Source organism: Sphaerodactylus townsendi, linkage group LG16, assembly GCF_021028975.2.
Source record: "Sphaerodactylus townsendi isolate TG3544 linkage group LG16, MPM_Stown_v2.3, whole genome shotgun sequence".
Lineage (NCBI taxonomy): Eukaryota > Metazoa > Chordata > Lepidosauria > Squamata > Sphaerodactylidae > Sphaerodactylus > Sphaerodactylus townsendi.
Genome location: NC_059440.1, coordinates 32,439,989 through 32,455,241, shown reverse-complemented (window position 1 = coordinate 32,455,241; position 15,253 = coordinate 32,439,989). Strand labels below are relative to the sequence as shown.

Here is a 15,253-nt window from a genome sequence, read left to right as displayed (position 1 = left end):
GGTGGGATTCAAACAGTGGCGTAGCGCCAATGGAGCTGGGCGGGGGCTTTGACAGAGGGACGGGGGCGGGCATTCCGGGGGCGGGGCATTAATAATTTCTCTGTTACTGTAAAAAACTATTACTGTAAAAAAAAAGTTCCTAATTTCCAGCTGGTATCTTTCTGTCCATAATTTAAACTCATTCTAGCAAGTCTTATCCTCTACTGCCAACAGAAACAACTACTTCTCCTCTCATTGACTGCCTGTCAAATACTTAATACTTTCAAATACTTGATTTTGTTTCTAGAACTCAAAGAAGGGAGACTTTTCCTTAAACAAGGAACTTTACCATATTTCCAAAACATGTTTTTAAAACAGCCCAACAGGGAGAATGATCGCATTTTCTACCTTCGCTCACCAGGCACATAGGAAACAGCAGGACTTTATGATTTTTGGACGTAATGGAATTTCTAATGGAAAAGCAGACCCAATTAGTAACCCCCTCTCGGCACACACAAATCATTAGTAACCCACTCGGGAACTGGTGAGAACCTGCTGGATCCCACCTCTGCATATGGGATCTCTGCTTTCACTCGGATTTTGAAAAAGGCTGAAATCAGTGTATACAGTTTTATGTTTTGGATCTCCCATTTTTGCATCCTCAACCATGCTTTGTAATCTTACTTATTTAATAGGTAGTCAAAGGCTTTCATGGCTAGAATCAACACAGTTCCAGGCTGTGTGGCCGTGGTCTGGTAGTTTTTGTTCCTAATGTTTCGCCCTCATCTACAGCTGGCATCTTCAGAGGTATGCCACGGTGAAATGTGTTTCTCTCTGTATGGCATAGTTGTGTTTCTCTCCGTGGCTCCACACTGCACACCACGGAGAGAAGCATCTCACCGTGACCTGCCCCTGAAGATGCCAGCCATAAACGGGGGCAAAACATTAGAAGCAAAAAACTACCAGACCACGGCCACACAGCCTAGAAAACCCACAACCGCCAGTTCATATGTTTCTTTATCCTTTTCTGCCAGGAGCTGAGCATACATAGTCCCCCATTAGAAAAGGGGGTGCAACAGTCAATATTAATAATAATGGAACTACCACTACTGTTGCACTCTGGCTATAACTAATATTTCAAATACGTATATCTATATACATGAGTTTATATCATTGTTCATATTTTTTATATATTTCATTGGTTGTAAAAAAACGCATTGCGCCTAATCTGCGTTTTTCGATGGCTTCATCAGCCTCACAGGTTGTAGATATAATTTATATTGGCTTCATATGGGTACTCTGTAAGGGTGAATTCAAATAACATTCAAATAAATCTATCATTATTATAATGTATAATATTCACACCCTGAGTTTTCAACAATGTTTCATACATATGCAACTCACTTTCTCTCAAACTGAGTTGAAATATCCCATCATAACATGTTATAGAGACCTAATTGTTATCTACATGCTCTTTTATAAATTTCTACTAAATGAGACCACCTCGGCTTCAGGAAGAGTCATTTACACTCATAGGTGACACGAGTAATCCAGCTCCAAATCCATTTCTACTACATGAGAACCTTGTCAGTCTGAAATAAAAATATCAACTTATTCACAGTTATACATATACAACTCACTTTCTCTCAATCTGAGCTGACATTTCCCATCATGTCATGTTCTAGTGACCTAATTGTTATCTGTCTGCTCTTTTATAGGTTTCTACTAAATGAGAACACCTGAGCTTCAGGAGGAGTCTTTAACTCTCATAGGTGACACGAGTAATCCAGCTCTCTATTCAAACCTAACTTGTCAGTCTGAAATAAGAATATCAACTTATTTTCAGTCTGTAGCAGTTTTTTTCCCAATGTTGACAGATGGGGGGATCTCTGTGAAATGTTGTAACACGCATTATTAACACGTAACACGCATTATTAACATACATAGTCCCCGCCATCACTAGCTTTTTATTTTAATTTATTTTTAAAATTTATACCCTGCCAATATGCAAGGTTTCTGGGCTGCTACAATATTAAAACATTCCCATTAAATGTGCAGAAATGGGGAGATAATAAAATAACAACAAAGGAAGACAGGATGTTGAAAGTCACAGAATACTCAGAAACAGCAAAATTGACAACTTTATTAAGAGAGAGTAATAAAGAAGTTTTCAGAAACCTGGAAACCTTTTATGGACTATCAAAAACATAGGGTAGTAGAGAAATAATTGCAGGATTATAGAGCTAGAAGAAAACAGCAGAATGAGTTAGAATATTAGCAATGATATAGTTTGTATTTGATAAATTGTTTAATGTTAAATATAGGCATGAGCCTAAAATGGATTAGGAATCAACAATGAGACAGCAGGAAGTCACCATATCTGTGTAAGGTGTGTTTAGATATTGTAAAATAGGATTGTTTTCTGTGCTCTTTTGTATTTGTTTCTATTCTGCGCTAATTGTGGCTGTGGGGGTGTATAGTTGTATATGTATTTTTTCCCCTTTATTGTGTTGGGAAATAAACATTTGTGTTGGGAAATAAACATGGCCAATTGGCCATGCTGGCAGGTGGGAATTGTAGTCCATGAACATCTGATGGGAATTGTAGTCCATGAACATCTGGATCGCCATAGGTTCGCCACCACTGCCTTATAGTAGGGTTGCCAACTCCAGGTGGGGGAATTCCTGGATATGTATTTTTGTCCTTTTTTTGTTTTGGGAAATAAACATTTTTTTTTTTATAAATCCCCATTAAAGCACTTCAACGTGCAAAAGTTAAAATCCCAAACCTACCCCACCCCGCAAAACCGCAGCATCGGATTAACCAAATGCCTTCACAACAACCCTGTGAGGTAGCCAGGGCGGCCCCATGTCGGCCACCTCCAGCTGCCTCCAAGCCGTCCCCCGAGCCCCAAAGGAGCCCCTTTCGCCCGCCTCCGCCCCGAGGGCCGCCCATTTCCCCTCCTTCCCCTCAAAAGCGTCACGACGGGCGGGAAATTTGAGCGCCATTTTCTGTGTTTGCTGGCCGGGGGCGGAGGTTCTTCTGCTTCGTTTTGGGATGGCGCGAAGGAGGGAGTCTGAGGAGACGGACGAGCACTTTTCAGACGCTGAGGTAATATGGCGGGGTCGAGGGGGGGGGGGGCTTTTACTCGTCACCTCAAGGAAATATGGCTATATGTGCGTATGCGTCACCTCAAGGACATATGGCTATATGTGCGCTTATGTAAAAGGAACGGGGCGGAGATGGCGCTCCAGATGTTCATGGACTACAATTCCCATCAGCCCCTGCCAGCATGGCCAATTGGCATGAACCTAAAATTGGTTAGAAATCAACAAGGAAGTCACTATATCAGTGTAAGATATGTTTAGATATTGTAAAATAGGTTTTTTCCCCCTTCTGTGCTCTTTTGTATTTATTTCTATTCTGCGCTAATTGTGGCTGTGGGGGTGTATAGTTGTATATGTATTTTTTCCCTTTATTGTGTTGGGAAATAAACATTTGTGTTGGGAAATAAACATGGCCAGTTGGCTGTGCTGGCAGGGGCTGATGGGAATTGTAGTCCATGAACATCTGGAGCCCCATAGGTTTGCCACCACTGCCTTATAGAGTCCTTGTACGGTTGCCAACTCCGGGTTGGGGGATTCCTGGAGCTTCGGGGGCTTAGAAGGGCAGGATTTGGAGGAGGAAGACCTCAATGGGGCACAGAGCACCCCCCTCCAGCTGTAATTTGGGGGGACCTCCAGGCCATCAATAAAGGCTGAATGGAATATTATTTATTATGTATCAGGGATTTATTTGCCTCCATGCCATGAAAATGAGATGTTATTTAACAGGGGTTTTTAATTTGCCTCCTCGCATTGGGTCTCTGTTCAAGGGGCAGGACGTGCTTCTCCAGGCTGGTTGGCAACCGGTCTTCTGCCTTTCCCATTTCTGGTTTTGTTTTAGGGTTTTCAGCACCAAACTTGGCGGGCAGGCTCTCCAATTTTGCTGGGAAAACTCCCTGCTGCCTGCATTTAAGTATCCGCAGGTATGTTGACTATTAGAATTACTGATTTATGTTGTTTATCATTTGTTTTTCTCACTGAGACGCTGGCAGATCACATAATGCAAGTCAGTAGGATGAGGAGAAGTCTAATAAATATTTCCAGTTGGGTCACTGTGTTGGTCTAAAGCAGCTGAGAAAACATGAGAGCACTTTTAAGACCAAAAAAGTTTTATTTTTGATATAAGCTTTGGTGTGGATGCCCACTTCTTCAGATACGCTGAAACAGAAGCCACCAAACTTTCCCACCCTCTATCTGTATGAAAAATTGTGCTTCACACAAAAACTCATACCAAAAATGAAACTTTGTTGGTCTTAAAGGTGTTGCTGGATCTAACGGGATAACAAACTGAACTACAAATGTTTTTTCTTTAAGATATATATATAAAAGGCCTACATAACCTGTGATCCAGCAACTGAACCAGGTCTGGTAACCAGGATTGTAAGAGATTTGTAAGAGGAGCCATGTTAGGTCAGACTAAAAATCCAACTATTGCAGCATCTTGTTTCCAACAGTGGAAACAAGATCTTAACTGAGTCCCCAAAAGCAGGGCATGAAAGCAGTTGCTCATCTCCAGTATCTAAGGCAAACTGTCTCTGAACATGGAGGTTCATTATACTTATGATTACTTATGATTAATAACTATTAATGGCTCTATGCTCCTTGGATTTGTCTAATCCCATTTTAAAGTTAAAGAGCCAGTGCCCATTGCCCCATCTTGTGTCAGTGAGTTCCACAAGGTGTATGCTGTGTGAAGAGTACTTTTGCTGTGAATTTAATACATCTCATGTCATGTTTGGCCTTTAATCAACTTTGCATTTTTGTTGAATGCCAAGATGTACAGGCCTGATGTGGGATGTAATAGCAAAATATGTTCTGTAACTTTTTTCCTTTCCACCCTTTCCAGAGATTGAAGGCTGCTGTTCACTTCACCGTCGCTGGCCTCTGTGAAGAAGTTGCAGAAGACAAAGGGATTCAGTTTAGTAAACAAGCTGTTGCTGCTATTTCTGAAATCACCTTCAGACAGTGTGGTAGGCTTTTCTGTGCATATTTATTTTTGTCCATAGAAGCAATCAGCATTTTAATGCTTTTCAAAAATAGAACTGGAATTAGAGATATTCTGGAGTTGACTTAATGATTCGTTTTGCTTTTCCTAGCACCAGAGGGAGCCCTAGACAAGTTCTGGGAAACCTGTCCTGCGAGGGGCGAAACCTCTCTCTCACACACCCCTAACTTAATTCTTGTTTTTAACAATGTATTTTGTACCCAGAGTTCTGTGTGTTCTAAACATACATGTGAGCTTTGATATCCTGCGCAGAATGTCGCATGCTCAGAATGTCAGCAAACTTTTAAAAATAGATCTTATTGATGGGGAAGAGAAGCTGGAAAAGGATTTGCTGGGGTTGGTGGTAGCATACCTCAAGGTGGGCAAATTGGTGCCTGGGCTCCTACATATCTCTGTCTCTCTCTCAGTGGGAAGCAGGTGAGGTAGCAATTATAGCAACCTCTAAACAACAGGAATCTTATCCCTCTAATGCAGGGGTAGGGAACCTGCGGCTCTCCAGATGTTCAGGAACTACAATTCCCATCAGCCCCTACCAGCATGGCCAATTGGCCATGCTGACAGAGGCTGATGGGAATTGTAGTTCCTGAACATCTGGAGAGCCGCAGGTTCCCTACCCCTGCTCTAATGGATTGTTTGACCATGAACGTAGGTCTCTCTCAAACAAACATGAGGTTAACTCGTAGTAAAGAGTTCATCAGGTAACTGTATTTCGACTAAGCTGTTCAAATAAAAGAAACTTTCTGGAATTAGTGGTTTAATGGTCTCTCGAAATAGAGCACATGCAGTTTTGCTTTCATTCTGAGAGCGCAATGTGTATTCAGTGAATAAGGTTTATGGGGTCAAAGATTCCTATGCCTTTGTATGTCTACTAGTTTGTTGTCTACTAGCAAGTCACCTGAGCTAGCAAAGGATGGCCATTGCAGTAACTTGAAGCCTACAGGCGAAGAATAAATGGATTAATTAAAATTTATGTGATATTGCCCCACTTCCCTGTCTTTTCAAATCTCCTTTTGTAATCTACCTCTTTGTCCAGCTTGCTTCTCAATAAATTGCTTACTTTCTGCCCTATGGCCACCTTACCTCCGCATACTTTGCTTCAGCGCATTGGTACTTACCTCTTTCCAGTCTTCATTTTGTCTCACATAAGCTTCTAGCTGTAGAACCTGTGTGAGGTTTCATCACACGCAGCCAAGCCGAACAACCTTTGTCCTATCACAAAATTCTATACTGCAAAACTGACTTCTTTGACCCCTGAGTAGTGGAGTGTTTGTGCATGTTCTATGCAGTCAATTGATGTCAGTCAATGAGAAGCTTGAGAGGTTGAATAGCAAAAGAGAGAGGTTGAATAGCAGTAGATATTGTGCCAGTGTACATGAGCAAACTTATCAAATTGTTTTTCCTTTCCAAACTTTTGGAGGGAAGAAGTTTGAGATAACCTTTTACTTTTCTTTTCAGATTCCTTTGCACAGGACCTTGAAATGTTTGCTAAGTAAGTACTGTGGGGAAATGCAATACTCAAAGAGAGAGAGATCCTTGATTCGGACCCGGCGGAGCAGTGGATGTGTGCAATCACAGTTCTGTCGTATATTCCCTTCGCCCAATAGTTCCCTGACACCTCCTGTAATGCCAGATTTTGTGCAGACAGAAACTCACAACTCCCTCCCCTCAGAGGATAGGCATATGGGAGCCAGACTACCCCTGCTTTTTTCCCCACTGGAATTTCTCGTGATGGAAAAGGAAGGGCAGGATGGTTTTATTTGGTCCCCCTTGCCCCTCCACACCAGCTGCATGGCCTTTTTATCCATGCAAGTCCTTCAAGCGCTGTTGTCAGTATTTTGGAGCTCTTTGAGTGCTTTGTAGGGTCCACGTCTGTGTTTGTCTGGTGAAAAATCTTAATGTCGAAAAGTTTATCTCTTCTCGCTGCTTTCCCCACAAGTGAGCTGATGCTGACTTTTAGAATTAGGCTTTAATGAAACCATTTCTGTTTTGGCAGAGCCAAGAGTTATATTATTTTGTAGTCTGAATGCCGGGTATTGATTCAAACCGGTAAGCTTTTTTCTCCCCTCCTGTCCCCCCCCCCTCCCAATCTTTCTGAACCTTTGCTGAGTATTTGGCACAAAGAGTGGCTGTATTTTTCCCTAGATGTGTGTAGCTCTCAAAGAGTCTGGATTCTTTGATAAATCTCCCCCCTCCTTTTTTTTTCTCGGAATTGCCAGTATAAAGCAAGAAAATGTATGTACACAACTCGCACAAAAAAGCAAATTGCCTAGAGGATAATGATGCCTTTGTGTGGAGCCTTGCCTCCGGAGTGTAGCCTTGTGAGTGGATTGTGTTCTGCCTAATGTAATTGCATGCAGGTGTATGACTAAGCTGTAGCAAACAGCAGTCGGATGGTCTCCTTTTGTAAGCAGCTTGTTAGTAGCAAATAGAACCCTTCAAGAGCAGCGTGAAGTAGTGGCTTGATTTCAGCTTTTCAGAAGAGTTTGTCCTGTCTTCACAACTACGTCTGTTAAATTAGAGCTATCGGTAGTGCAGAATAATTGCGGTGACACTTAATTTTTTATGAAACTTATTTTGAAGTCTAGAAACTTTTTTTGCTACACAGCACGAGTTCATTTGGGATTTGTAGCTCACGAGATAAATGTTAAATGCATGTCTCAACCTTCGCAAAGGACAACATTTCTAGGTACACAAATGACTTGAAATGGTTAGTTATAGAACAGACTAGAAGGGAGATGACTCGGGACTTGCCTCTGAGTGGAGTGCCAGATCTGGTGTGAGATGAAAGTGTTGTTGAACCTGTTGGTATTAAGTTCTGCATGTTTGTCAATGGAAAAGTTGCCCAGAAGGCCCAGCATTGCCACATTTTATCTCAGAAGAGGAAACTTCTTTAAAACGAGGGGATTAGTTAAAAGGAAGTTGAAACGGAGAGTAAAGAAGGTCAAATCATTTCAGGATGCTTAGAAGTGATTTATATCCACAATAATTGGAGCTCAGATATAATGGATACCTCAGATGATTAAAAGTACCATCAAAGCGAGGAGGATGCCAGTGTGGTTTATGAACAAAGTCCAGGAAGCCATAAAAAGCAAGACAACTTCCTTTAAAAAGTGGAAGTCGTGCCCAAACGAGGGAAGCGAGAAGGAGCAAAGGATGATAGAAAGGCAAGCAAAAGGATGACTTGGGGAGCATGTTAGTAAAAATAATAATAAGGCACACATTGAAGCATCCTTTAAGTATATAAGGAGCAAAATCCCAGGCAGAGACAGCTGAGCCGTTAAAGGCGTGGGGACTAAGCAGTTGTGGTCACAGCTTCACTGAAATGGTAGGTCTGAGAAGACATTTGAAGGAGGTGAGAGATGGGGTATCACACAGTTGTTTTGCATAGCAGTTTCAGACACAAAAGACAGCCAGGGAGCAAGAGAGTGGTACATGGCTAAGGCTGCCTTGATCTGAGATTGCAAATGCCTTAGCAGACCAGGTGCTCAGGAGCAGCAGCAGCAGAAGGCCGTTGCTTTCACATCCTGCATGTGAGCTCCCAAAGGCACCTGGTGGGCCACTGCGAGTAGCAGAATGCTGGACTAGATGGACTCTGGTCTGATCCAACAGGCTCTTCCTTATATTCTTATGCCAGAACTGGAGGACTGACGAGTGAAGGCAGGATGGTTAGTGGAATGGGAGCAAAGAGATGGGGAAGAGACAAGAATGAGAAGTTTGTACTGGCTCTGGGGGCATATTTATCATTCATCCTACGCTGCCTCACCTGGACCCTTCTCGAGGCACCTTTCAATTAAAGTTGCACGTTCTCCATTGATAGAAAAGCACTATTTTTGACCTGTACCCAGGCTGGAGTTAAGCAGATATGGGGAAATTTTACTTTGGATATTTTATTTTGGTGTATTACTTGCATATTTTCAGTAGGCCGGTTAAATCAGAGTTATTGTTTGCACCTAGTCCTTATAAGTGAAAAAAACCAGCCAACTGACTGACTAAAATATTGTTTAGTCTTGATATGAAGTTTCTACATCATTTTTGGGTGGTTTTTTAGCATGCCTTAGATCACAGTGATGTAATCCACTTATACATTAGAAATATTGTGCATCATGTATTAGAAATATCATGACTCTTGATTGATTGATTGATTGTTTGGATTTGTAGACCTCCCCATTCCCGAAGGGCTCTGGGCGGTTTTTAATCTTCCTGCCACGTTCCAGCTTGTTTACACCCCTTTCAAGGCTCCACCTGTTTCATAACTTTAGCTATTGATATTGATTCTTTGTGTCTTGCTACCCCCCTTCACATAGTTCAGGGGTCTGCAACCTGCGGCTCTCCAGATGTTCATGGACTACAATTCCCATCAGCCTCTTCGGTGGGGGCTGATGGGAATTGTAGTCCATGAACATCTGGAGAGCCACAGGTTGCAGACCCCTGACATAATTGCTTCTCCTTGCCTGTCATGCAGAAGCACAAACTGTCTGTTACAACATGTCTCAGAACTATCTGAAGAGCCCTGCAGGACCAGCCTCAGCGTCCATCTAGTTCAACTTTCTGTTTCCAGCAGCAGCTGGAAAGTAACTATTAGCCATTTTGGACACTTCACCAATCCTAGTTGCATATCTTCTGCCACCAATGGCAGCCTGCCGGCTCCGCATTCATTCTTTTGGGTCATCAGAGGTCAGTTTACTTGTTGCAAATTGCAGTTCTAAATCAGGGCCTTTATATAACAAGGCAAACATGTAATTGTGTGAATCATGTGGGACACGAATGACTCACTTAGCACCTGTAGCAGCAAGATCTCTTAAGCCAGCTTTGTTTGTGGGATTAGTATGTAGGGATTGTTGAGAGACGTTCCTTCCCCCCCAAAAAGCTTCCTTTATCATTAGTTTTAAATGTTTGGAAAGTGCAGGATGAAGAGGTGGTAGTAAAGTTGACCTTTTTCTTTTTAACTGTAAAAGTTAAAATAGAATTAAAAAGTGATTTGATCCAGCTCTTGTTCATTCTGTTAAATCTTTGTGGGTACGCATTGCTTGCCTGTTCACAAAACCCTGCACATAGACACAGAATGAGCATGCAAGACACTGAGAGCATTTGCTACTTCAGTGGTTCTCAACATTTTTCACTCGTGTACCATTTCCCTAAAATTGTATTAGTAAACCCATTACATGTTTTTCGCATATCCCAATATACTCTGGTACGTACCCCTTGTGGTGCGTGCACCCCAGGTTGGGAACCACTGTACTAGTTTCTTGACATGCTAGTTTTCCATCTGCAGGAACTTCTCTTTCTCCCCCACCCCCTTCCCACCTATAAAGGAAAGAGCACCTATAAAGGAAAGCTATAATGTTTCTTTACCTTCAGTTTGAAGTAACAAAATATGGGTATGAGTCTACTGTATGATTTGAGGGACACACAACCGTGGCTTTAGTCTTGATAGGAAGGGGTGTGGCAATGGCAGAATCAGGCTTCCTCCTGAGCAAAGCAAGATCTCAGTTGTTGTGGTAGGAGCTGGGGTGAAGATGGTATACCATCAGGGAGAGCACAAGGTCAGTTCACCTGCAAAGTCAGATTAGGACAGGCCAGTTCAGAGAGCATCCTCTTGATTTCAAAAGTGGCTTGCAAATGTGTGGTCAGTTTCTCACAGAAGTGGCAAAGTGCCCCACAGTCCTGAAGATGACCCACCCAGGCTTTGGGCATTAAAAATAACGCGAGCAGAAATTGAGAGCTGTTTCAGTTTGCTGTTCACATATTGCCCAGGCAAAATCTGGAAAGTCACTGGGGAGCAGTAGGGACAAGAGAAGCTAGTGAGAGTTGTGTGTGGGTTTGGATTTGAAGGGAGCTTGGTGGAAGAGATCGTTCTGCTGGCCTCTTTCCAAGCCAACGGCATGCTTAAGAATGATTCCAAAACAGCTGCCCTTCAAAACACAACCTAAAACTGTTTTGCCTATTTCTTCTGCAGCTTCATATCAATAGAAGCACCTTTACTTATCTTCTGCAAGCAACAGCTAGTAAGCTTTTTCATCTTTTTATAGTTCTCTTTATCCCTCCTCTTTTCTTTCTCACACAGACATGCAAAACGAATTACAGTTAAACCTGAAGATGTGAAACTTTTGTGTAGAAGGAGCAACTCACTGGTGAGATGAGAGCCTTACTTTTTTGCTATGTTATTTCTGAATGAACCAATATCTGCTCTTACTTCATTTACTTTTTCTACTTGGTATTAGATAATAGTCTGGCAAGAACAGACACCTGTTCAATTGAACACACAGTGTTCTGCCAAAGGTACAAGAGGTAACTTTTGAACAGGGCTTGTGCAGACTGTACTGTTGCATGGGATTTATTCCGAATTTTGATGATTTGCTCAGGGCTGGTTTTCAATTGATACAGTGACTAGACAGATGGCCTTAAGTTGATTATTTTAAGTCGGTTAATGCTGCTATTTTCCTGTGGTTGGGTGTCAGTGGTTTTATTGAAATCATATTTTCCTGGGTTGTGCCCCCTCTGGAAGCCCATTTTATGGACAGAAGGATATTATATAAATACTCTAAATAATTAAAATAAAGGAGAAATAGAACTCCTATTTTCAGCCATCTCCTGCAATGTCTACTTCTGACCTGGCATGAATGTTGGTGGCAAATCTTTTCAGGGTAAGTTTTGGCATCTCTGTGAAGCTAGGCATGAAGCCATTTCTTTGTAAAAACAACACTAAATTTTAAGTCAGTCTTCCTCCTACCCCAAATAACATGACTTCTAATTTTAACCTAATGTGGGAAAGTTTCTCCTTCCAGCTGTTGTCTGAGCAATATGTTGCCGTCTTGGAAAAAAATTGCTGGTAAAGGGTGTAGTTGAGTTGCGCGTCCTTGAGCTAACAGCTGCAGCGCAGCTTAATTGAGCTCAGAACGTCTTGTCAGGAAGAACAGGGCGGTTGCGCCCGTCTACACTCTGAGGCTGCAGCTGTGCTAGTTAATAGCCACTTTTTTACACACATTTATTATTAGCGTCACTTTAACAGGGGAATCAAGGCAGAACAATACTTCAGAAGCAAAAGACCTGGGGCTTGCCCTGGAATCTACTGTGTTGTATCTATAACCATCCCTGTGACAAAGAGCACTTGAAACAAAGAACACTTAATAGGCTAGAGTTGAATTTGATTCTATTTGTAAGGGGCGACCAGGAAAGCTCGTAACTGCTGCTTAAGTTTTTAATGGGTTTAAGTTATATTTTTGTATTGATTTGCTGTCTTAGAGAACAGCCATATTGTGAGCCGCCTCGAGCCCTTCGGGGGTGATGCAGCTGATAGATGGATGGATGGATAGATAGATGGATAGATGGATGGATAGATGGATAAAGCTGCCTTGTAGTGAAGCACACCATGTTCAGCATTGTCTACTCAGACTGGAAGCGGCTGTCCAGGTTCTCAAACAGGTGTCTTTCACATCATCTCCTTCCTAGTCTTTTTAATCTGGAGATTCAGTGGATTGAACCTGGAACCTTCCGCATACCAGGCACAGGCCCTGCCGCTGAGCCACAGCCAGCCCCTGGAGCCCTTTGATTGATCAGGATTTAGAAGAGGAGGAGGAGTTTGGATTTATATCCCCTCCTTCTCTCCTGTAAGGAGACTCAAAGGGGCTTACAATCTTATTTTCCTCCCCTTCCCCCCACCCCCACAACAAACACCCTGTGAGATGGGTGGGGCTGAGAGAGCTCCGAAGAACTGACTAGCAGCCCAAGGTCACCCAGCTGGCATGTGTTGGAGTGCACCGCCCTGAGCCTCTCGGGAGAGGGCGGTATATAAATTAAATATACAATACAATACAAGCTAATCTGGTTCACCAGATAAGCCTGCACAGCTCAAGTGGCAGAGCGGGGAATCAAACCCAGTTCTTCAGATAAAAGTGAACCTGCTCTTAACCACTACACCACCCTGGCACTTAGAAAGGATGCCTACATCCAGATAAAGCTATCCATAATCTGAGAGCTGCTGCAGCTTTGCTCTGTGTTGAGAGGGATGAGATTGGGGGGGGGGGGATGTGGATTCATCCTTCTTAGCCATAGTGCTGGAACTCTGGTCCTCTATCTTGCCAGGTAGTTTACCTTGCCCCCTCTTTTCTTTACCTTCTGAAGTGCCTCTGAGAACCCTGCGCAGGCCTCCCGTGAAATATCCCCACCAACCTGATTTGGGACAGTTAAGATGTTTGATTACAAGGAAGAAGTTATTATACTGCCCCCCTCCCCCTTGCATTTTTATTGCTCCAAAGAGCATTTCATGCCGTTAGAATTTTGTATAGTTTGTCTTTGCATCCAAAGGCTTTCAACCATGTGTTAGGACTTTTAAAGAAATTCTCTCAGAGGACATTTTGAAATTTTTATTTATTATTTCAATTTTTATACCGCCCGATCCCCGAAGGGCTCCGGGCGGTGAACAACATAATATAAAACATGAAGCATTAAACAGGAGCGAATCCAGTACACAATACATAGGCTCCATCAATAAAACGTCTTAAAATACTTAAAACCAGCGGTTAATAATTAACATTTAAACAAGGCGTCCCGCCTCAATTTCAACCCACCCCAAAAGAGGGGGGGGACGGCAGGCCTCTCAATATGAGGGCTCTGATGTACCAGTGCCAGGGTAGGAGCAAGGATTGGGCACCGTATCAGTGGCTAGGCATTCCAAAGGCCTGGTGGAACAACACAGTCTTACAGGCCCTGCGGAACTCGCCAAGGTCCTGCAGGGCCCGGACAGCTGGAGGAAGGGTGTTCCACCAGGCTGGGGCCAGTGCTGTAAAAGTCCTGGCCCGTGTGGAGGCCAGCCGCATCATTGAGGGGCCGGGGACCACCAGCAAATTGGCCTCTGCTGACCGCAGAGGCCGAGTGGGGACATATGGGGTAATGGGTTTCATTTTTGCTTGGCTTCTGTAATGACTGAAGTTTTAATGTGATTTGCTGATCCGTTGTATTTTTTAAAAATTCTAATGGAAATCTCAACTCTGTTCACAAGTTACCTGTCAACATGATCAAAAAAATTGCCCTCCTCCTAATCTTTGTATCACACAGCCTTAATCACTTATTGCTTGACACCACATCACCTACCTTGGGGCGGGGGGGGGGGGGGGCAGAGTTGTTTTTAAAGCTGGCAGAACGGCTAATCCTGTGAATGATAACGTCTTTCTCTGTTTCAAGCTGAAGTACATCACACACATGAGCGAAGAGCTTACTTTGAAAAAGGCAGAAGGAAAAGCGAAGAAAAAAAAGACGTCCAGCAGAACCTCCGATGAGCTAGCGGGACGTGTTGCAGCTGACAGTGAGGACTCCAACATGGCCTGACTGTTTTTCTCCCTGGCTGCCCCCTCTGGACTCTGTCTGCCTTTTGTCAAAGAGCAAGGAAGAGCTGATATTGCGATGCAGTTTTCCAGTGTCTGCTTGCTTTTGACCAGGGCTCACTATGGTTAGCGTTAAGAAGGAGCCCTTTAACTGGGGTGTCCATTCCATCTTTGAAAATGCATGCGAGAAACAGATACTTTAAAGGATTCAGGAAGGAAAAATCTGAGTGGATTTCCAAGGGGGAATGTCACTTATTAAACAGAAAGTTTGTTTGTTCGGATTGTAACAAGACTTGTTATTCTTATAGGAGTGGTGGTCATGTCTACTCACTGTTTGTTTATAACATTTAGCACCCCATTTGTTCATTTAAGAAATGCTTGGAGAGACTTAGGATGTTAAATTAAAACAATAAAAGCATACAAAAATAAAAGCACTGTCAAGTAGGTGAAACATACAGATCTACGGGGTTCTCCATGACAGCAGTAGCCATAAAAGTATCATCATCTTAAAAAAGAAGAAGAAGAGTTTGGATTTATATCCCCCCTTCCCCCTGTCACAACAAACACGCTGTGAGGTGGGTGGGGCTGAGAGAGCTCCGAAGAACTGTGACTAGCCCAAGGTCACCCAGCTGGCGTGTGTGGGAGTGCACAGGCTAATCTGTATTCCCCAGATAAGTCTCCACAGCTCAAGTGGCAGAGCAGGGAATCAAACCCGGTTCCTCCAGATTAGAGTACACCTGCTCTTAACCACTACGCCACTGCTGCGACAACAAAGAGGCAGTAGAAATAAGTGATAGATGATGCCAGATGGAAAACTTCATGATGGAAGACAACCAATTAGCCTG

The 15,253-nt window shown here is 43.0% G+C and overlaps 1 protein-coding gene across 1 annotated transcript; it reads left to right on the top strand.

Annotated features, from left to right (window-relative positions):
* Positions 1 to 2,953: 2,953 nt before the first annotated feature.
* Positions 2,954 to 14,839, top strand: CENPS (centromere protein S). Its single transcript, XM_048518711.1, has 5 exons — positions 2,954 to 3,090; positions 4,930 to 5,053; positions 6,544 to 6,577; positions 11,153 to 11,219; positions 14,269 to 14,839. Exons 1-5 carry the CDS (start codon positions 3,037 to 3,039, stop codon positions 14,410 to 14,412), a joined length of 423 nt encoding a protein of 140 aa, XP_048374668.1. The 5' UTR covers positions 2,954 to 3,036; the 3' UTR covers positions 14,413 to 14,839.
* Positions 14,840 to 15,253: the final 414 nt, after the last annotated feature.

What these genes read in the sequence shown, in the direction of transcription:
- CENPS (XM_048518711.1), top strand. Translation starts at nt 3,037, where the DNA reads ATGGCGCGAAGGAGGGAGTCTGAGGAGACGGACGAGCACTTTTCAGAC. An exon ending in AATCACCTTCAGACAGTGTG is followed by an intron (nt 5,054 to 6,543) that starts GTAGGCTTTTCT and finishes TTTTCTTTTCAG; the next exon opens with ATTCCTTTGCACAGGACCTT. An exon ending in GTAGAAGGAGCAACTCACTG is followed by an intron (nt 11,220 to 14,268) that starts GTGAGATGAGAG and finishes CTCTGTTTCAAG; the next exon opens with CTGAAGTACATCACACACAT.